Source organism: Daucus carota, chromosome 8, assembly GCF_001625215.2.
Source record: "Daucus carota subsp. sativus chromosome 8, DH1 v3.0, whole genome shotgun sequence".
Classification (NCBI taxonomy): domain Eukaryota; kingdom Viridiplantae; phylum Streptophyta; class Magnoliopsida; order Apiales; family Apiaceae; genus Daucus; species Daucus carota.
Window position 1 is genome coordinate 30,767,588 of NC_030388.2, and position 22,910 is coordinate 30,790,497.

At 33.6% G+C, this 22,910-nt stretch overlaps 2 protein-coding genes across 4 annotated transcripts; one reads left to right on the forward strand and one right to left on the reverse strand.

Annotated features, from left to right (window-relative positions):
* Positions 1 to 1,929: 1,929 nt before the first annotated feature.
* Positions 1,930 to 10,592, forward strand: LOC108199519 (serine/threonine-protein phosphatase 2A 65 kDa regulatory subunit A beta isoform). 3 transcript variants are annotated; one of them, XM_017367358.2, is made up of 13 exons: positions 1,930 to 2,071; positions 2,645 to 3,068; positions 4,437 to 4,683; positions 5,405 to 5,517; positions 6,569 to 6,648; positions 7,232 to 7,373; positions 7,479 to 7,559; positions 7,999 to 8,103; positions 8,398 to 8,580; positions 9,219 to 9,311; positions 9,821 to 9,960; positions 10,045 to 10,111; positions 10,278 to 10,592. In XM_017367358.2, exons 2-13 carry the CDS (start codon positions 2,676 to 2,678, stop codon positions 10,392 to 10,394), a joined length of 1,761 nt encoding a protein of 586 aa, XP_017222847.1. In that variant the 5' UTR covers positions 1,930 to 2,071; positions 2,645 to 2,675; the 3' UTR covers positions 10,395 to 10,592. The 3 variants fall into 3 exon arrangements, with proteins under 3 accessions (XP_017222847.1, XP_063938806.1, XP_063938807.1); XM_064082736.1 differs by having other exon boundaries at positions 1,942 to 2,071; positions 2,657 to 3,068; XM_064082737.1 differs by having other exon boundaries at positions 1,976 to 2,071; positions 2,654 to 3,068.
* A 4,307-nt stretch (positions 10,593 to 14,899) lies between these two features.
* LOC108197536 (uncharacterized) lies at positions 14,900 to 19,125 on the reverse strand. Its single transcript, XM_017365182.2, has 7 exons — positions 18,835 to 19,125; positions 17,862 to 18,334; positions 17,499 to 17,682; positions 17,169 to 17,393; positions 16,932 to 17,048; positions 16,199 to 16,432; positions 14,900 to 15,373 (listed from the first exon to the last, which is right to left on the reverse strand). Exons 1-7 carry the CDS (start codon positions 18,904 to 18,906, stop codon positions 15,158 to 15,160), a joined length of 1,521 nt encoding a protein of 506 aa, XP_017220671.1. The 5' UTR covers positions 18,907 to 19,125; the 3' UTR covers positions 14,900 to 15,157.
* Between the last annotated feature and the right edge of the window lie 3,785 nt (positions 19,126 to 22,910).

The window sequence follows — 22,910 nt, forward strand, 5'->3', positions numbered from 1 at the left end:
AAGATACGTCAAATGTACCCTATGCACAATCCAAGGACGGCGACTCGAACCTCGAGGAATGTTGGAGTGAATTAAATTTATAATTTGACATGTGACATCTATACTATACTATAAAAAGCCAACATAGGTATAATTTGTAGTCGTACAAAATTTTGGTTTGGTACTCTCCTCTAAAACTAAAAGTCTACAAGTAGATATCTATTAAACAGTTTCATATACTAAAAACACTCCTTATGTATATTAATATCTTTTTAAATATAATTTATAATTAGTTAAAAAAAGGTGAAACTACTGTTAATAACATATATTAATATTAAAAATTACTTATAGATAAATGTATAACTAATTATAAATATACAATTTTGAATATCTTTTGTCTAAAATACATACAAATAATTAAAGACGCTACTTTTTAATTATATTCTACTCGAAATTTAACACTTACATATTCTATTTCATTACAAACACGAGCCATTACGTAACATATGAAGATATATGAAATATGAAAATTTTGATTTAAATTGAATAATAAACTGTCACATATTAATATAGAAAAATATTTACAGATAGATAATAAATTGTGAAAGCTAAATTTCCGTTAGAAGATATAACGAGTTGGTTAATATAATTTAACTAAAATCCAATTCATTAATACTAAAATACTAATAAAATGGTGTTAAGAATTAAATTATAATTAATAAATTACGAATCATATACCCGCCCGTGCTTTGCACGGGGTTAAAGGCTAGTGTTAATAAAAACTGAGACGCCAAGAAAAAATTGAATATAAATTTTGATTTTTGATATATGGAAGTACATGAATATTAAATTATTTAAAATGAGATCGATTGTCTTAGTATGGGTTTACTACTTAGATGCTTTTAGCAATTATTTGTTCTGCACTTGGTTATCCAGCATTTATCGTGGACATGATATATGGTGTACGTCCTCTCATGTCACGGAAAGATTCTCTTAATTATCCTAGCCTCGTAGGAGTACAAGTGTGCAATTTTAAATATTTATATAAATTTTACATCTCGATCACAAGACAAATGTGACAAAAGAATATGAATAAGATGTCGGTCAATGACAAAGTGTGTCAATTATCCTACTCTTAATAGGAGCACAAGTATGTAATTCTAAATATTTATATCGAACGCGTGATTGTTAAACTTTACATCTCGGCCACAGGATATATGTGACAAAAGGACATGAATAAGATGTCGGTCAGTGACAAAGTGTGGCCGTAGAACAAGACTGTAGTATTTATCAGATTTTTGTTTTGTTTCTATTTTTGTTTCAAATTTTGTTTACTTTTAAAATATAAATTGTTTTACAAGTGTTTTAAACCACTCACTGATTTCGAGATTAACTTTGAGGAATAATGTTTTATAAAAACATTCACTGATTTCAAGATTAACTGCAAGTCATATTGTTAGTTGCTGAGTTGGGTACGTAGTTCATCGTTTTTTATAATTTTCATGTTTGATCTATGAACGAGTTGATATGTATTGGAGTTTGAGTATGTTAAATCTGAAGAAGTTTCACATTCAGATTATAAATTGTTAGCTGCGCATTTGTACGTGTTTTAATGTTCTCTAACAAAATGAATATTCTCCATGTGTTTACAATTATGTAACTCAATTTTGCCATTCGTCAAGTTTATTTATTCAACAAATCAAGGAAAAAGAGTACCATAGCCTAATACACATTATTCTAAACGGTTATTGAGAACTTTTAAAATATTTTAATGATTTTGAAATTACACTCCAATATAATAAAAAAAATTAATTTATCAGACAAATATTTAATAAATTTTGAATTAATAATTTAACCTGTCTAATTTTAATTTCAATTGTTAGAAGCTAATACTACATTGTTTATTTTTCTAGGACCAGATTAAATACTTTCACAAGTCACAACGAAAGCAAAACACACTTTCTAGTTTCTTCCTTAAATTTATATATTTATTCAATCCTTTTGTTATATCTCTCTCTCTCATCTCTCCCTCTCTCTCTTTCTCTCTCGTTTGCTCTTTGTACTCATCTCCTCCTGCAAAAGATTGAAAACGGTACGACCTCTCTATTGCTTTCTCAATCGCGCATATACACATCTCGTATACATATCTGTATGCATCTGTGTCATCTTTTTCATTTTGCAGCCCCGTTTTATTTATGCAAATCGAATTGATCCATATGCGTGCGTTTGTTAATTAATCGCATATATATTGTTATTCAGTGTTTGATTTGTTAGATTTATACATAAACTGTATATTCTTTCAATTCCTAATTATTTAATCATTTTTCTAGGGTTTTCTGGAATATTCTGTCCAGATCTGTTGTTTTGTTAGTTATTTCAGTTATTCGATTACCGAGAAATTTGAATATCTTTTATGCGATGCGGAGTGTAGATTAGTGATGGTTTGTTTTCGTAATTTTGAAGATTTTGTAATAGCTTGTGTGGATTAAAGCTGGGTTTGTTTTTTCGTTATTTTATAAGTTTTGCGTTGCTCTCCAAGTGAAAATGGTAAAGAATTTTAGCAAATAAGTTTGATTTTCGAGTGAATGAGTATGTGTTTATTGTTATAGTCAGTTCTATGGTAAATGTGAAAGACTTTAATAAGCTGATTGTTGTTTTTATGTAGTGTTTGAAGTAGAAGAATCTAGTGAGATACAATGTCGAATGTTGACGAGCCGTTGTACCCGATTGCTGTGTTGATTGACGAGCTGAAGAATGACGATATTCAATTGCGACTGAATTCGATTAGGAAGCTTTCGACTATTGCTCGTGCTCTTGGGGAGGAACGGACAAGAAAGGAATTGATCCCGTTTTTAAGCGAGAACAATGATGATGACGATGAGGTTCTTCTTGCAATGGCTGAAGAGTTGGGAGTGTTTATACCTTATGTTGGAGGTGTGGAACATGCTCATGTTTTGCTCCCCACTCTTGAAAATCTTTGCAATGTTGAGGAAACTTGTGTCAGGGACAAAGCCGTGGAGTCGCTTTGTAGGATTGGATCTCAAATGAGGGAGAGTGATTTAAATGACTCGTTTGTTCCTCTAGTGAAGGTTGGTTGACTAGTACATAAGAGAATTACTTTAGGCTGTGTAGTTTACCAATCTACTATATCTTATTGGCATTGCATTTTCAGCCAAAAAAAGAAGAGCAGCATGATTAGAGTTTAAAATTGCATGAGAAACAAGTTAGGATATATGCTATTATACTGCATTCTTTTGGTGTGCTCAATCACAATAATGTACATGCTTATGGCTTTTCTTTTTCCCTTCATGTTTAATAATTTATCTTTATTTAAGCTATCCTGAAAGTTTCACGTTCTTTTCCTATTTCTAATCTCTTATACCTAAGTGCTTCTAAAGATTTTAGTATATGGACACCAATGTAAGGTGGGTGGTTAGTCGTTTTCCATGGTAAGTCAGCATCTTAGAAGGGAATTACTATTGACTATTTGGGACAGAGTGATCCATTAGGGGAATTAATTAATTTTCTCATATTTCTGATACAAGGCATTAAGTGACTTGAGTCACATGACACCTTTTTCCTGAGTTTTGTTAGGAGTGAATCAGATGGAAGTAAAAGATGTAGAGAGAGAAAAAACTTTTTATCAGTTTGCTCACGGGTAGGAGTGGTAGTAGAAAAGATACGAATGTAATTAGAAAAGATTAGCTGGGGATAGGATTATATTTGAAATTAAAAACTATGTTAACAGGCTTTGGTATAATTTGCTTCCCTTTCATCCCAAAAATATGAGCCAAGTCAACGACTCCATTACCCTTTCAAGTGATAATCAAACTATTTAGACCTCGGAGAAGGATGCAGAAGGTGAATGGACGGGCAAATCTTTTTCCTTATGTTTGTTATAAGGAATTATAATATTAATCCCAAGACTATTACCTTATATATTCTAAATTCAAAGCAATGCAATTCTATAGGAATAGATTCCAATAATCTTCTTAATTTATTTTTGAAGGGATTGAATTACCTTTTTCCAACCAGGTATTATAATCTCATTAGAAATTACTAAAAGATGATTGAAATGTGGTTATCTGGGATAATGGTTCTTTAAATTTAAGATCGGCAAGGCACTAGTCCTGGGAGTGGGACTGTAATTCTTAAAATATAGCCTTGGAGTTCCTACTTTATTTGTTTATAGTGTATAGCAATTAAATAAAGCATAAATATAGTTTACTGTTCTAAATTTACTCCCAACAGCCTGTCCAATGAGGTCCCATTGTTAGATACTTACTCTACACCTCATTGGTCCCACTTGGATGGGAACTTTTAACACAAATTATCTGCAATTTATTTTCTATAACAGCTTTTTTGGCAGTTTATGGCCCTTTTTTGCATGCATTGTGCTATCTTGAAGTTGTGACTTGTGACCTTGGTTACTAACTTGCTTTAGTTGCTACCTTTAGAGGTTGGCAGCAGGTGAATGGTTTACAGCTCGAGTTTCTGCTTGTGGCTTGTTTCACATCGCATATCCCAGTGCCCCAGAGGCGGTGAAAACTGAATTGCGATCAATATACAGTCAGTTGTGTCAGGACGACATGCCTATGGTCAGGAGATCTGCTGCTACAAATTTGGGAAAGTTTGCTGCAACCATTGAACCTGCTCATCTCAAGACTGATATTATGTCAATATTTGAGGATCTTACCCAGGATGGTAGGCCTTCACTTTGAGTATTATAATAATTAATATTTATTGTGGTCTATAATTTGCAATTAATTGAAGAATGCGCATCCTAAGGGTTTAATGGATTAGATTTTAATGCTATTCCAATTTTACAATGATGTTTATCCTGCAGTAATAGAAATAGTAATTTAAGGAAGTGTATTACCTTGGATATAGGTTTCTGCGAGTTAGAAATGAGTGTGAGTGGTTAATATATGATAACTGTGTCTGTTTAATATATATGTAAAAGAGTATGTTTTTGAAGTGCCCAACAACTTTATTGGTATGACAGCAGGAAAACTTACCGAAAGATGTTAAAGGCTTTAATAGACATTGTGGTGGGTATAGAGAAGATAAACGTGTTTTGAAGTGATGCAGTAATATATTGATCTTGTCACAGTTAACTATACGGATGGTCATCGGGTGCTTACTGCTTACACTGTAGCTCATGACTTTAGATTAGAAGAAAAAAGGAAGAAGGGAAGAAGAGTGAAAGGACTTGGGATCTGTAATTCAGTGCAGTAGGAGTTTGATCCATTGGATTTCTATTTGCTGTGGAAGTAAAATATGTTATATGTGGTCATTACAAATTTTACATTTGTATACAAAGCTGAAGTCAACTTCACTTTTAGTTTTAGTTATAGGTCTAATATGACGTTCTTTACGAATTTGATTAATTGCATGATACTTATTTAGCTTCCTTTGCTATTAGATCAAGATTCCGTTCGGCTGCTAGCTGTTGAAGGATGTGCTGCCCTTGGAAAGTTGTTGGAGCCTCAGGATTGTGTAGCACATATACTTCCTGTTATTATCAACTTCTCTCAGGTGCGGCTTTCTACTTCTGCATTTACTTTCATACTTTTATCTTCTCGATTGGCAACACCATTTTTGGGATCCCATAAATTTACAAGATCTGTACTAGTTAAACAGTTAGCCTCTCCTTGATCTCAAAATGTCTGCAATTGCTATACCTCCTAGTAAATTATCCTTTAGTTGCAATGTTGCACCATTGCACTGTATAATCTTTATATACTATTCTACAAGATGCTCTACCTCATGGACAAGAAGATAATCCTTTCAAATTTACTATTTAGCATTGTTATCACGAAGGCGACTAGTCGACTTAAAGTTACTTATGCGCTATCACGCCGAGGGTCTTGAGGCTCAACTTGGCGCCATGATAACCATATTTATGGTGTACTATTGACCGCTTCAATCAATGACAATACACTAGAAGGAAATGAAGAAGAACATGATATTGAGAATTTGAGATGGATGACTTTGCTTGATTTCTGTTATTATTAATTTTTTTATCACTTTGACCTGTTTGATATTTTCATAGTTTGGGATTTGAATGTTATAATGTAGTAAATATGATTAATTTGAGCTTATAATTCTCCAAGGTTTATGTTATGAAATTGTTGTGTTTCTTAAAATCATTTATTACATCTAGTGATATAGGTATATGAACAACTTTGTCAACTTTTTACGACTAGTCGGGCAACTTGTCGACTACTCTTCTCGAAGGTACTCGGGCGTTGAGACTCGAGTTGTTGCCGTGATAACAATGCTAGTGAATTTGTCAGGTTATCCGTTTTTAGTTTCATTCTATTGAAGCATATTGATGCTTCAATGTAATGCCTTTCATTACAGTAAGTACTTTGCAAATATCCTTGGGAATTATATAAATTATAGGGACATTCAGTGCCTAGGATCACTAATATCGTATTCTGTTAAATATATTTTGTTCGGCTGTATTCTATTTGTAGCTGAACTTTGTTTTGATACACATCTCGGAGCTTAGAAGTACTACAACTTCACATATGCATTTTTGAATGATTGGTTTAAGTAGCTTCTTGATCTTGGTCTTGATCAGGATAAGTCGTGGCGTGTTCGTTACATGGTTGCTAATCAGCTATATGAATTATGTGAAGCTGTGGGACCTGAACCTACCAGGTGTGTATTTGTGAAAGCTGTTTGAAATGTGCCATTACATATATTTAGGAACAAATCTATCCATTCAAAAGATATCACTATTGGCTGTTTGTTGTCATCATGTAATGTTGTCTAGAAAATTACTTCAACACATAGGTTTGCATCAATAATCTGCTGTTTGATTGAGAAATTTTCCTTCCATCTGAGAATTTCAGCGGTTCAATTGTATTTTTCTTGTTCTGACATGTTCTTATAAAGATAATAAGGATAGGACATGACTTTGTGCTTGAATGCTTCACTGTCTAGCAAGACAGGTGTTGGTAAATGATGCATTTTTGATAGTTTTAGGTCTTTCATAATTTATGATTGATAATTTAGAACTTAAGAATATTATGTATGTATCATACATGTTAGACTTAGAGTTGTGCAAACTGAAATATATATAAAACACGAATATTACAATATATAGAAAGTTGCAGAAATATATTACTGGAAGGCTAAATTGATAAACGTCATAAAGCTCAATTTTCTAGTTAAAGAGATTTTTTTCCAGAGCAAATAAATGTAATATTGATTAAATGTGACTCTGTATATTTGTCGAAAGTACGGAGTTGGTTCCTGCATATGAGCGGCTTCTTCGTGATAATGAAGCTGAAGTGCGTATAGCTGCTGCTGGCAAGGTCACCAAGTTCTGCAGAATTCTAAATCCTGAGCTAGCAATTCAGCACATCCTTCCATGTGTGAAGGTGCTGTTCCATAGCCCCTATTTTAGTTTCCATCCCCACTGTTAATTATACTTACCCGTTCTTTAATCTCAACAGTTGTAATAAATAGCCACATTTTTTTTGTAGGAGTTGTCTTCTGATTCTTCTCAGCATGTTAGATCTGCCCTGGCCTCGGTTATAATGGGAATGGCTCCTGTACTAGGGAAGGTAAGTATCTTTCAGATAACTCCTATCATCCTATGCAACCTTAGTTGGTGATTTCATCTCCTTATTCAGGTGCTATGTGATGCTCAACTTTTCAAAGCTCAAGTTAAATAAACTGTAGAACTATATGAGCTGCACTGTGACTTCCTTTATGCTGCAAATAGAACTGCAAATTGAATTTAAATTATTATATGTTGGGGGTTTAGTATTTTAGGAGAATGTTAAAATGGTAGATAGAAGTTAAAAGTATGCTGTTAAAATATGCTTGAGTCTTTAGCAGCTGATGACTTGCTGAGTTCTTCTTGTTAATCTGCTTATCTTATAGGCACAATGGTTTATTTCCTATGACTGTTAGACTGATGTTCCTTATTGACTAATGTTTTTATTTTTGAGTTAGCTTTCAGCAAATTGACTTTTGTTGCTTATTTGTTGCCCATTGCAGGATGCAACAATTGAGCAGCTTCTTCCAATATTTCTTTCTCTTTTGAAGGATGAATTTCCTGATGTGCGTCTCAATATAATAAGCAAGCTGGATCAAGTCAACCAGGTACCTTAAATACACTAATCTACATGTTACATGTTCTAGTATTCTGGCACTAATAGCAAGTTCACGTCTTCATTAAAAGACATGTTCATTTACAAAATTACAGCTTAAAGATGGAAACTTAGTACATTTTTTCTCAGAAGACAAGATAATTGTGCACTTGTCTTGTTCTAAGCTTTAACTGCTCATCTTGAAAGTACGGAACATAAACCATAATTGGAATCAGTTCACTATTCTGTAATTGAAATTCACCATTCATTCATTATTTCTGTAGTTAAACTTCACCATTTCTTGCAGGTTATTGGGATAGATCTGTTATCCCAATCTCTTTTACCAGCAATTGTTGAGCTTGCAGAGGATCGACACTGGAGAGTCCGACTGGCAATTATTGAGTATATACCCCTATTGGCTAGTCAGCTTGGAGTAGGCTTTTTTGATGATAAACTAGGTACTCTCTGCATGCAGTGGTTGCAGGATAAGGTATGTGCATTTATGCTTATTCACAAAATCATAGAGTTGCGAAACAAAGTTTTCTTATCTATTTTTTTTTATGTCATCCATTTGCAGTTCTTTATCGTTTGCATGACATGTATAGGAATGTCGAGTTCTCCATTTCTTTTCTATGTTATTTGCAATGGAACTTTTTGGCCCTGATATTGGATTTGGTCTGTTGTGAAAATTCGAGATCTTTCTGTGTTAATTATCAACAGGCAAAGTTATATATTTTTAAGGGATTAGTGACTTGTCAAATTATACAGATTATTTATAAGCTTAGAGATTCTGAACATGGGATTCTTCATGTTTTGGTAAATTAACTATCTCGCATATCTGAAAGGCGTAGCAGTATTAAATACTTGAGGTTGAACTCTGTGTCTCTTTATAGTGTTAGCAAGAATAAGATTTTTTGTTGATCATCATTTCCATAACTATTGAATGGTTTGTATGCTTTGCACTTCCGATTTCATCCTGCTGTGTACTTGGGCATTATTATATATTTCAAGAATAAAGACAGAAGCCTTTTTTAACTATTTCAAGAATTTATTTCTGAAAGATACATAGTTTAGAGTCATTCATTGAACTATGCTTTGAGCATGTTAATATATTTTTATTCGGTGCAGGTTTACTCAATTCGAGATGCTGCTGCCAATAACCTAAAGCGCCTTGCAGAAGAATTTGGTCCAGAATGGGCGATGCAGCATATCGTTCCACAGGTTTGTCATATGGATTGAAGCTATACGATTGATACTTTTTGATAAGATTGCAAAGCATTAAATGGTCCTACTTGATCAATTCAACTCCTTGAAGTTGGGCATTAGTTTTCCTATCATGACTTACGGTTGTTATAATCATTTAACTCAATTTATATTAAAGGACATTTATTTTTCATAGGCACAGCTCCTTATAATATGTTATCAGATGAAGATAAGGTCCATTAAGCATAATTATTTGGCCAGTTTCTAATTTCAGATAATGAAATTGTATTAAAACCTGAATCTGCTTTAAACCCTAGCAACAGTTCATGCAATATGTATCAAAATTACAGTTCCAGTTGTTGACATCTGTGCATAAAAGAGTTACAATTTTTTTTCTTTAAAAGGGTTTTGTTTTCCACCTCTCATCCCTTTAGGTTATTGATACAATTATGGCATTTAAGTTTTAACTTCGCTATGTATGTGGAACCACTTGTTTAGTAAAAGTTTTTTTCTTCTTATTCCTACAGGTTTTGGATATGATCAATAACCCTCATTACTTGTATCGTATGACTATCCTCCGTGCAATTTCTCTACTCGCTCCTGTCATGGGCTCGGAAATCACTTGTTCTAAATTGCTGCCTGTGATTGTTACTTTGTCCAAAGACAGGTGTTGAAATGGTTCCTTCTTACTTGTTTTCATTACTAATAACCTTTGGCTATATGCTAACAATTTAAATTTTGAGATTTTCAGGGTGCCCAATATCAAATTTAATGTGGCAAAGGTGTTACAATCCCTTATTCCTATTGTGGATCAATCCGTGAGTGGTCTTTCTTTCCACTTTGTTTTCTCTTTGTTAAACTGATTATATTGGTCTTTAAATCTGTCATTGTCCGTTGCCCCCCCCCCTCTTTCTCTTGCTGAAGTGTTTTAAGCAATGTAGGCCCCCCCGCCCTTCTCTTGCTGAAGTGTTTTATGCAATGTAGGTGGTCGAAAACACTATCCGTCCTGCTCTGGTGGAACTTGCTGAGGACCCAGATGTGGATGTGCGTTATTTCGCAAACGAAGCACTCCAGGCGAGTCATGCCATGATGTCGAGTTAGAGTTTCATTTACTTGTGGAATCCACTATTAGAAATTTCTGGTCTTATTGAAGATATCACAGAATTGGTTTTATAATCTTTTGGAGACTTTTAAATGTACTCAGTAGTATGTTATTATAAATGTGTGGAGACACCAGGCTACTTAGTAGCCTGAGACTGTTTTGTTCGTGAAATTAAGCCTGATAATGTTTTTTGTTCATGAGATTAACAAATAAGTTTTTTTGCAAAACCCTAATCATAGGCAGCAGAAGAAACTTTAATGGTAGTTTCAGCCTAACAAGGCATTTCCATAACATTCTCGTTCCCTAGTAGCTTGACATTTTATGTGAATTGCTTTATTGTTGTTTTTGAGAAGTAATGTGCAAAAATTATTGCAATCGGTGAAAAACCAAGGGGAACTGATTCTATAGGTTTACTGATGACCTTTCTTGTGTGGGAAATCATGATTGCTATTTTGCATATACTGAAATCAAAAAAGCTTAGAAACCTGTCTTAATGAGCTTTTAGGTGAAACTGGGACATGAACTCTGAGGTGCCAAAACAAGTCATTTGTAATTTGTATTGGTGCTTGTTCAAGCTTTTCCTTTTGAGAATTATAAATAAAAAATATTAGTAAAGTTCCTGGAACGAAGCAAGTTAGCATACTATGATAAGAGGTTAAAGGGCTGGGAGATTATACTGCCTATATGTTTCGTTTCATACCTAAAAGTTCGAGATTTTAATGAAGTCTGAGGATTAAAGTTTTAGAATTTTCCGTCATAATAAAAAAGTGACATGAAAAACTCATAATACAGATTATAACAAAAAACTAACTGTAATCTCAAAATACATGACATCCAAAATCATATATCTGTTTTGGCAGACTATCTTTGCAACCGATTGTCGTCAATAATTTATATAGTTTTTTTTACCGTTAAAAGGAAACTTTTTTTTTTTTTTGAGTAAATGTTTAAAGAAAATGCGAAGTACCTTAAAAGTTATCCCAATTTTTTTTTCAAATAATGTGTCGAAATCTGATTGGTTGCATTCACTCTAATAATAATGAAACCTCCTTCTATATACATTCATCACATGATCACAATTTTACATTTGCCTGCCACATCATTCGGTAAAGAAATTTGGAATTTTTTTTGGAATACCTAATATTTTTTTAAACAGCGGATTGAGTGAATGAGCCTATTTCATGAACATAAAACATCCGGAGTTAATATTTTTCCAGTCACTTGCCTACTTGCTCCGCCTCTTCTAAATTTTTGCAATTTTTGTTTTAGGAAGGTCATTTCAATTCTTACGTTTTTAAACTTCTCTGAAATAGTAACCTTTTTTAAAAAGTTTCCGCCAACTCATATTACTAGGAAAAAATAAATTCGTTTCTACTCAACAAAATTTTGAATTCGACACTGTACTGTACGGATTTACCAGATTGACCAGCGGAATGCTTTGAATTCTCGAATGGGTAGTAGCTCGCCCCCACTGTCTCAAGGCTCTCAACCACCACAAAACTCATGTTTTACAACAAACTTTGCCCTACTTCACTTGCCCCTACTGTCACGTATACAACATCCCTTATATTCTTATATTTCAACATTTCATCATGTTTTTAAGTATAGAGCTTACATCCATCGATTCTTACTTCTCCCCTTGCATAACTTGTTTATCACCAGGGCCTCGCTGAGATTTACGGGATCCTGGTCAAAATAGTTTTCGGGCCTAATTTATATATACTCCATATTTCTCATATATTTATATATAAATCGTTTCAAAATATCGGATGTCCGCAAAATCTTGTCCGTATAAAGCCAGAGAGCCAAAGACTTCGTATGCATATAATTTTGGCCGGTCAAAATGTGTGCATGGAATGGAAGACATGTGGAACACTCATTTGAGCAAGAAACTATAAGCAACGTCTGTGCAGAAAGAAGTATATCTCCGGCCATGTTGCTTAGCCTCTTCAACGGACTTTAACCAGGGTTCAGATGGGGCGGATTCATGATTATTTCTTTCGGGAATGCGGCATGTGAATTTTGACGAGGCATCCTTAATTTATTTGTTTTTGTGTGGGAGCATTTTTTTAATTTTTTTAATAATTATAGAGGTGGGAAAATCCATCTTGTTTATCGTGGAAACGTACATGTGCGCTTTTGCTCATGCATGTGTAAATCGGAGGCCATAAATGAACCGATTCAAGTCTGAGATTTTCTGATCAATTTTGAGTTCAACTTTTTGCTAAACGGATCAATATCAAATATTTTTTGTTATTCGAACTCAAGTTCGTTAACAACTGAGACCAGAATTAGACTAATTTTACGAAATCGAGCTCGGACTTACAAATTTAGTGAATGTTGGAGTTCATCCTCGACTGAAATCTTGACTAGTTCTGTCTTGGTTCTGCCACTCTCAGCTTAGCTAGACAGATTGTTCGACGAGGATGTCGTTTAACAAGATCACCCCATTAGTATATACTCAGATGCATAATATGTAATTACTTGGGAGAGGCTCCTCTTAATGACTAAAATAGTACTACAACGTTGATACTATGAATTAATTAGGGGTCAACTATTTGAGCACGATTAGATAGTCTAGTGATAGGTTTATCCTTTGTGGTCTTGGGACCCCCGGGTTCGACTCTGGTTAACTCAAAAATTGTTAGAACATATGCTAATTTGTAGGCATATAAGCCTGCATTGTAAAAAAGAATTAGGGGTCAACTATTCAATCTGTAAACCCACATTAAGACAAATTCTAGGATCATGAAGCTGAGTTAATCAACTCATTACAACTTCAAGTACTTTGGCACCAATAATTATGTTTAAATTGTGTATCAGAATATTAAATATTTTACAATTTTTCCACATTCAATTTTCATTTGAACAATATCATAATATATATTGACTTCCGAATATATCAAACTTACATAATTTCTTGACAAAATCGAATCCGCTCTTGTTCACATATCAAAACGACTACTAAATCATATTTCAATTATGAGATATGTATGTTATAATATACGTTTGTCAAGAACACGTAACGTACGGAAAGTTATAGTTCCAGAAGGTAGCTCATGCTAGCAAGTTGCCTTGTAACCGATAATACTTCTTTTAACTAACGTCTCCTTGCTAAGTTACAAGACTTGATATATTTTCACACGAGCATCCTCTTGGACTTTATACAAAGATCCCATCAATACAAGATTCTTTAATCTCACAATCTTGTCTGAAATCAAAATTAAGCACATTTCTCTGGCACATTTTATTCCTCTATTTAAACCTAGATTTACATCTCCACAACATATTTCCAGTGCCAGCTACGCCTTATTTTTCTATTTTTAAAGATTTCGATTTTCGACATGGAGTTGTGCAACATTGTTGATCATGATCTTGATAGAAGTGACAATGAAAGTGAAGGTGATGATACATTTTATGCTGAACTCGAAAGGAGAATTATCGTGTTGATTAACACACCGGGTGAGAATGATTTAAAGGATTCACGGACGATGAGACGAATAACAAATAATTATTCGTCTCATCGAGATAAAAAATATTTCGACTGGACAGAGGCTCAGATTCCTGCTGGCTCAGTTCCTACCACAATTCTGAACTTGTGGAAATCTAATGTTGGTGGAACAGGAGTATTCATACCACATTCGGTTAAATCCGACGGAAAAAACAAGCGTCGTATGTTTTCTCCGCCTCTCTCTCGTTACATGTGTAGTTTGCTTAATAATGTTAGAATTGTGATTTACTGATTGTTATTGGTCTGAAAACTGTGTTGCAGGAGGAAGAAAAGTGAGAATGGAAGGAGTTACAAGGCAAAAGCAGTGGCAAATAAGAATCAAGTGATATATAGTCGATACCTGTTAACTAGAAGTTTTTTTATGTTTATAGTTGTGTATAATCCGTAACCGATGAACAAGATTTTGTAATCGGTATATAAAATTTCATAATGTTCACAAACTGTTTCAGGGTCAACTTGTAATCAGTGCAAAGTATAATCCATAATTAGGATCGACTTGTAATCAATATAAAATATAATCCGTAACCAGTGAACAACACTTCATGATCAGTGTACAAGACTTCGTAATCAGTGCACAAAACTGTTTGTAATCAGTCTAAAAGACTCCGTAACCAGTGAACAAGCTTACATAATCAGTGCACAAGACTATTTCAGACTACTTCAGGGTCGACTTGTAAATTTTAATCAATGCAGAAGACTGTTTTAGAAACCCGAAGAAGGTTATGATAGTACTAATCTGTCCATTTTTATGCTTCCTTGGGAAAGAATACCTCATGTACATAGAGTAGCTAATCCATCATAAAATGAGTACATGACAGATGTTTATGAATTGTGCTGGTATCTGATATAGATGTCCTGTTTTTTGTTTGTTTCAGGATCCTTCTTTTATAACGATAATCTGGATTGCTTTTTACACTAAATATATTAAAAACAAGAGAAGATCATACACAGGTTTTCATTCATATGAGAATCCAAGTATCCTGAGGGCCTCACTTTCATTTATCCAATGATAACCGGATTGTCTATGTTCTCATATCAGTTTGATTCTCCATTGAATCCTAATCACACTACATTAACATTAGAATCTTAAATCTTCAACAACTGTTGTTGCTAAATCTGTCACGGTTACACTGAATGAAACTCGGACTTTAGGAAGTGACACTAAAGGAAAGCTTTTATACAATTGACTCATATCTAGAGAATATAAATTACAAACTTCTAAACTAATTAAGCACAAAGGCAGATAAAATATCAGATGGGTAATGTTTCTTGTATCCGTTCCTCAACTCTTCTATGATTTAATACTTCCCTTGCTCGAGCACTCCTGTGCTGCAAACGCTGGTGTAGCGTCTCAGACATCTGGTCAAAGAAGTCAGAGTCCCACCTTTGTATCAACAAAGGGTCTTCTGCGAAACAAATGTATATGGATGTAACAGCACTTTCTACCACAACCATTGCGACCCCAACCTAGTAAATCCAACAATTATAGTCAAATCATAAATGCAGAAACAAGTTTAAAAAACATTGTGCGAGCAGAAGGCATTGTTAAATAGGCTGAATTTACCAAAGTAAAGGAGTTGTTTTTTAACAATTCAGACTTCAGAGGTCTCTCGGTCACCTATGTTGGAAGAAACCTGGTATTCTGGTAAAGATTTCTGGGAGAAAATACCAGGGACGAAGGACAAATGGCCTAAACTATTACAGAACTCCACTAAAAAAAACTACTTGTGCCTGAAACTTCTAGACTCACCTGCATGCCCCAGACCTAGCTGTACAACATGGAAAAGAAACTTTTGGCATCTTAGAGAAGTTATGGGGGTGAACATAAGAGACTCGAAGCAGAAGCTCCATAAAGAATGTAATGATCTCCATCTTACAACTATTGGCTTTTGTTGGTATCTATATTCCAAGCCACCTAGAACTGAACGAAAACTTTAATCACAAATATGAAATTTCTACATTTTCTCGATAGCTTTTAGTTTTCAATCTTAAGATATGTTTCTGTGGTCAAGTAAGTAGGTAACATAATATTTAGCCATTTAACTAAGTGCATAACACTGGAGAAAAGTGTAGCAGACTGTTAAAGTAGAGCCAATATAATCAAATCAAAAGGTCATCATCAAGCACGCAAACAGCGGAGCTTTACTGTTTTACTCATCTAACAGGTGGATAATGTTAGTTTAAGCCCATAAATCTTTTCTACACTGGGTATGACAATTCAGCAGTTACGAAGAAAAATAAAGACATAGAAAAAGACAGAAAACGAAGATGAGCATATAATGAGTATTTTACCAAGATCATGCCCATCAACATGGCAGTGGATCCAACCATAATCACCCTGTCAGGATACTTAATCCTTGTCCAAACTCCTGCACAAGTTCCACTAAGGAGGCCGCCCAAAAGAGCACCCATCAGAAGAACTGATCCGGAACAATCGTACGCAACAAGAGCTTCAACACCAGTTGACTGGAACAACTCCCATGCATCTCTCGCTGATTTGTTGAAGTTTTTTCCAAATATTGCAATCTGAATATAATATAATAATTTAAGATTGTCGTATTTGTCTAACAAATAGCCCAACATAAACATAAGATTTGCATTTTACACAAAGTTTTCCATTAAACAAAAACGGGTCTTTTAAACTTTCTTTTTCCTAACTACACTTGCTTAGCTTGCTGAGCAATTCTTTAAGAAAAAGTCTTTATTAACAAAAGAAATGTACAAGATGCATCCACAAAATGCAGAACTTCATAGGAAGGGTAAGGACAGTATCTACTTCCTTTCTCTTCAAAGATTAGATTGATCCAAGAGTAAAAATGCTCAACAGTTAACTTGACAAGGCAATTTGCTTATTCCACAGCCAAACTAGTATTTTATTCAGTATACCTAAAAAAAGTTGTTATGCAACTAGGAATCAACTCCCCAACACATGTATAGGGGATGCAATCATTACTATCCACTTAAAAAGCTTTAGGAACAAAAGTGGAAAAAAGAAGAAGAAAACTGAACAAAAAAAATAGATTACCTGGACGTAGGCGTACTTGTTAAAAAACCGAACAAGAGTCTCCACCAGGTGAAACAAGAAATCAACACAGCAGAGCAAACATTCATTGTTCCCAATCTTTGACCTAAATCCTCTAATCTACAAAATACAAGTCAAATATTTACAAGGTTATAGGCTTATAGCTAGTAACACGTGCAGTATAGATTCACCAGCAGTTACAGTTTTGGATGGCTCGGACATAAAGTATTATATCTATACCTCCCATCGTAATGTTCTTATAGCAGCTGTAAAGAGTGATCCATAGCAGATACTGCCAAAAGACGTTGTCACGGCATATCTTAGACATTTCATGAGTGGTTTGTGAGGCATTGAGGCTGCTTCTCGACCACCGTGAAAAAGAACAAGGAACACCATCCCAGAAACTATAACATGTACTGTATTACAGAGAACTGCACCTGTCCAAAACAAACTTACAGATAGTACCTGCAAAGACAACAAAACTCTTCATCTCTTAGAAATGAAACCTGTAATTGAAAGTGTTCCGACCGATACTTATAATGCGACGATTAGCAAAACTTGCCAGCTCACCACAAGTAGCCACCAGCGTCCACCATCACCCATGCTTGAAGCCACAACTCCAGCTGCTCCAAAGGACCATAGTCCTAGCCACAAAAGCATTACCATCATAAATGCACATGCTACTCTCATAACTTCAGGATAATTCCAGACCAACTTCACTGCTTTTAGCAGCACCAGCATGGTAAATGGAAACCTAGATCAAATCGGTACACAAGTTTAATAGCTTACTTTGCTGGTAAGCAGAATCTTTTTAAAATTTATAATCATATTACATAAAGATGCAACCATGAGGCACAGAGATCAATCTAACCAAGGAGATAAGACAAGAACATTCTGTTGAAAGAATAGGAAATCTATACTTAGTCATAATACCTGTCTATAACAGCCATGACGTACAAGAACTGCAAACCAGAACCAATGGCGAAAACAACACCCCAAAAGAACTGTTCGGTCCAAAAGCAGAAAACACTGATCACAGCAAGATAAGTAGTCAAAATATGAACTGAGAACTTCATCATCTGGTTTGCCCGTGAGCCAAGCAGCAACAACCATGTCCACCCAAGGACCGTTGCAACTGCACAAGCAACAGCATACAGTGGCCAGTAGTCCTCCGTTAAACCTGCTTGATTCTCTAGTATTCGAGATGTGTATCTATCTATATTAAGCCTGTCCTTCTTCCTAAACCTATTCAAACCTAGAACCCCAAGAACAACTCCTAAGCAAATCAAATGAGCCACAAAGACTACTGACCAGAAGACATCCCTCCAGCGACGTGTAACCTCCAGAGCTTGTCCCGATGATAACGAGTTACTCCCATCAGCACTTCTAAGACTCCGTCCAGCATTCTACAATGACACCCAAAATCAACATTTAGCACAAAATACACCCCACAAAATACAAATGTACATACTTTATTGCTTCGCTATAACAAACAATCACACACATGAACAATCATCTCCCTTTAAATGCGAAAAAGTTTCAATCTTGAAAACATTTATTCTTATTCCACCCCCTTCAGAAAATCACAACACTGACCCCCTAAAAAACTCAAAGACCAATCAACATAAAAAAAACACGCGATCAATCTGAATGAAGTGTTACACACAATCAACATCTACCACTTCCTACAAATTCAAACTAAAATTCATAAACAAATGCCCTCATTTTAAAAAAAAAATGCAAACTTTATGACAAAGATCAAAGTCAAACACAAATAATTCAGGATCAAACAAGACTACAACATAAGCAAAACCCATGAACACAAACACGAACACAAACATTATTCATTGATCCAAAATCGTATTCATGCACACAAATTTGTATGTATAGTGTAAGTATAATTGACCTGTTGTGTAGTGGCAACAGAAGCAGAATCATCAGATGAAGAAACTGAAGATGGGCTACGCGAATTATTCATAGTCGTGCAAAAAGATCAAATCTTTTTGGGAATTAAAGCAAGATTATCAGTTTAATTGATTGAATTGATCAGTTTATTAAGAGTGAAATTAGGGTTTTAAAAGGGGGAGATCAAAAGTAGTTAATAATAATTAATAATTTAATTATATAAATGTAAATTGCTGGGAAATGAAGTGGACAAAAACTGAAACTCAACTGCTAAAACCAGCATTTGGACTGTGAGACAGGAGAGAGAGATATGTACCATGGATATAATTAAAAAACATGCCATGCTTTATCATTTACTGATTTGCCACGCTGGCAACTGACATTTTTAAAAAAAATTTAATCTAAACAAGTCCCAGCTAAATACTTCTCCATTTTTCAATTTTTGACCATTTAAATTGATCAAAAGTTGATTAGAATTCATGTATAAACGATAATACATGATTATTATTTTTCAAAAAAAAAAATCAATAATGATATGTATAAGATATTTGGAATTTGATACCTATTTCTTAAAGTTGAGAAAAATTTAATGTTGAAACAAGACGGATAATGTAGAGTAAATATTATCGAAAGAGGAATTGAATCTAATATTTCTTATATGATAAGTAGATCCATATATAATAATAAAATATATTTAACAAATATATTAAAAATATTTAACTAGAAATATTAAAAATATTTCACTTGGAATGAAGTATGTTTCTTAAACTATGTTTTAAAATAGAAGTCGCCAAATTGATTGGCTAATCAACTGAATGTAAATTTAAAAATTGGCTAATCAACTAAATGAAAATTTAAAATATTTTTATTTAGTAAAATATTATAAATATATTAATTCACACGATATGAAAATATCGACATTATACGAATCGATTAGAATTTATGTATAAATGATAATATATAATTATTATTTTTCTAAAAAATAAATCAATAATAATTTGTATAATTTGTTTAACTTTTAATATACAATTTTCAGATATTTGAATTTGATACCTATTTCTTAAAGTTGAAAATTTTTAATGTTTAAATAGGGACAAATAATATGAAATAAAGAGAATAAGTATTGTCGAAAGAGGTATTGAATCTAGTATTTGTTATATAATAAGTAGATCCTTATATAATAATAAAATATAGTTAACAATATATTAAAAATATTTAACTAGAAATATCAAAAACATTTCAACTAGAATGAAGTATGTTTGTTAAACTATGTTTTGAAATAGAAAGTCCGTCAAATTGATTGGCTAATCAACTGATTGAAAATTTAAATATATTTACTTCGATAAAATATTACTCCTTGTCCTTCTTATTTCTTTACAATTTTTTCACTGCTCGACGCGTATACGCATATTAAACATAGTTTTATAACTTATTTTCAATATTTTTTTTATAAAAATTGAAATATCAAATTTTTATTCAAAAAGAAAAAAGTTCAAAACAATTTATCAAACCTACCTTTTACGTGAGCAGTGTGCCGAACCTCAAGGTGTTAGAGAATGGCCCTTTCCAAGATCTTATATTCTAACATTCCCCCTCACTCAAGAGCCCATTTATGGATCGAAGAGTGGATCACGAGCGCTCATCTTTGGAGCATTGATTTGCCATTCGTGCCACTATAAATTGTGAGAATATTGGGGGTGGCAGGGATCGAACCTGAGTCCTCTGCCAACCTCGCTCTGATACCATGTCAAGGAACTAGTTACTCTAAAACCTCAAGGTGTTAGAGAATGGCCCTTTCCAGAATCTTATATTCTAACATTCCCCCTCACTCAAGGACCCATTTACGGGTCGAAGAGTGGATCACGGGCGCTCATTTTTGGAGCATTGATTTGCCATTCGTGCCAATATAAATTGTGAGAATATTGGTATAAATATATGAATTCACACGATATGAATATATCGACATCAAACGAATCGATTATATAAACGATCAAACATGGCCCCTAGTTTACGGTGAGAGAGCACCGGTTGCTCTCATTGTTGTTTGTTGACTGAGGTGCCCTGGTGGGGTTTATCAGGATATCCACCTGGATTCGCCTGTCTTTGGCGTGGGCACTACTGTCATTGATCTCTTTACTATAATTCTATATTCCAATTTTATATAAAAATATCAAGCTCTATTGTATCTTCTCATTAACCAATTTAGCTGCCAGAGAATTTTGCCATATGGATGGATTTTTCTCATAATATACAAAGACTACTAGACAGGCTGGTAGGTCTCCAGCAACAAATGTTAACGAGGTTATGCTCCGACTACGTACTCATTTTCATTTTCTATTTTTAAAATTCTCGAGATAAGTTAAAGTCGAAATTTAAAACAATAAAGATAAAGTCTTAATTTTTAACTCATTTTCATTTATGTTAGGTGAGTAGTGAATACAACATTCTTTTAACGTGAATGAGGAAATATTTATATAGGTAAATAAAATTTAGATATACTAAATTATATAATTTTTATTAATTTGTATGAAGTTAGCTTATCAAAATTAAACACGCACAACATTTTCTTCGTAATTAAAACTCTTAAAAAATTTCTGAATGATTTATTAATTTTTGATAATATAAACCAATTTTTTTTTGACGGAATAATATAAACCAATTAATTAAAATATTTAATATAATGTTAGAATCCTTCCTGAATCTGTTTTTACGAGTTCCTGTCATTTGCATGATTATAAATTAGAGTAGTGCGAAAAGGATGCAATATGAAAATGATTTGTCAACTATATATGAGTTTCTCGGCGAGATAGCTACCTGGATGGAGAAATACTCCAAAAACAAAAATGAAAGAAACATAATTATATATGAACCCCTTGGTCGTTTTCTTTCGCATGACAACAAATTAACCAAGCATGATTTCGACCCTTCATAATAATGAAATAAAGTTATCTAATATAATGAAATTGAGTATTTTCATTTTTTTTTAAAGAAAAATCTTAGTTAATAACTAAATTCGCAATCAACAACTAAGAAATAAAGTCTCGATCAAGTTTAACAATTCATCTTCTTAATATTTTTTATCTGACCAATCAATATTTTTAGGAGTAAATCAAATCGGGTTAAAAATAATCTAGATATGTAGTAAAATAATAGAGATTTAGAAGTTTTTGGAAAAATTTAGTGAGTTTAAAACTTAATGATAAGATTTTTGAAAAAAATTGACTACATAATAAAATGAAGCATTCATTATCAAATTATATGCGTTCATACCTAAGAAATGAAATAGGAGAAATAATAAAATTATTTACCCAATTTTCTAATTTAGCCCAACTTAGCCCATGGGATTTCACTGCTCTATATAACATGAAGTTTAAACAACATTTCCGGGATGTATTTTTTTTTAGAATTAAATTGTATGAATGGACTAGGATTTCTCTTAATCATTAACAATTAAATATATAAATTGAGCCTCGATGGTTCATAAAATGCTTACTCCCTCCGTCCCAGTGATTAGTATACATATGGGGAGGGGCACGGAGGTTAAGAAAAAATGTAATTTAGTGATGAAAAGTAAGAAAAGTGGGTGAAGTGGTGGGACCCATTAATATTTAATGGATAAAATGAGTGTAGTGGGAGTAAAATTGTAGGACCTACTAATATTTAATGTATAAAGTGGGTGTAGTGGAAGAAGGTAGTGGGTGTACTTAAATTTTTTATATTATAAAAACTTACTATTTTTGGCATGTATACAATTGGTGGGACGTCCCAAAAAGGAAACTGTATACAATCCAATGGGACGGAGGGAGTATAAAATATAGGTATTGTACTTAGCAAAAATAAAAATAAAATATGTTTTCTCGAATGTTTAAAGAATTGTAGGACTAACTTATGGGCCATGGTCTTTTATCAGTTTCTCTGCGCGTGCATACATCAGACATGGACCAACTGCTTTTATGCTTTATGGGCTCGATTAGTACTAAACGTGAAACTAAGGCTCCTTTCCATTTCTAACCACTCTGGACAACTTCTTTACAAAACTAACCATCCTTTTTTTCACTTCACAAAACTGACCACCCT

What these genes read in the sequence shown, in the direction of transcription:
- LOC108199519 (XM_017367358.2), top strand. Translation starts at nt 2,676, where the DNA reads ATGTCGAATGTTGACGAGCCGTTGTACCCGATTGCTGTGTTGATTGAC. An exon ending in TGAGGATCTTACCCAGGATG is followed by an intron (nt 4,684 to 5,404) that starts GTAGGCCTTCAC and finishes CTTTGCTATTAG; the next exon opens with ATCAAGATTCCGTTCGGCTG. An exon ending in ACATCCTTCCATGTGTGAAG is followed by an intron (nt 7,374 to 7,478) that starts GTGCTGTTCCAT and finishes TTTTTTTTGTAG; the next exon opens with GAGTTGTCTTCTGATTCTTC.
- LOC108197536 (XM_017365182.2), bottom strand. Translation starts at nt 18,906, where the DNA reads ATGAATAATTCGCGTAGCCCATCTTCAGTTTCTTCATCTGATGATTCT. An exon ending in GACGCTGGTGGCTACTTGTG is followed by an intron (nt 17,394 to 17,498) that starts GTGAGCTGGCAA and finishes TTGTCTTTGCAG; the next exon opens with GTACTATCTGTAAGTTTGTT. An exon ending in ACAAGTACGCCTACGTCCAG is followed by an intron (nt 16,433 to 16,931) that starts GTAATCTATTTT and finishes TATTATATTCAG; the next exon opens with ATTGCAATATTTGGAAAAAA.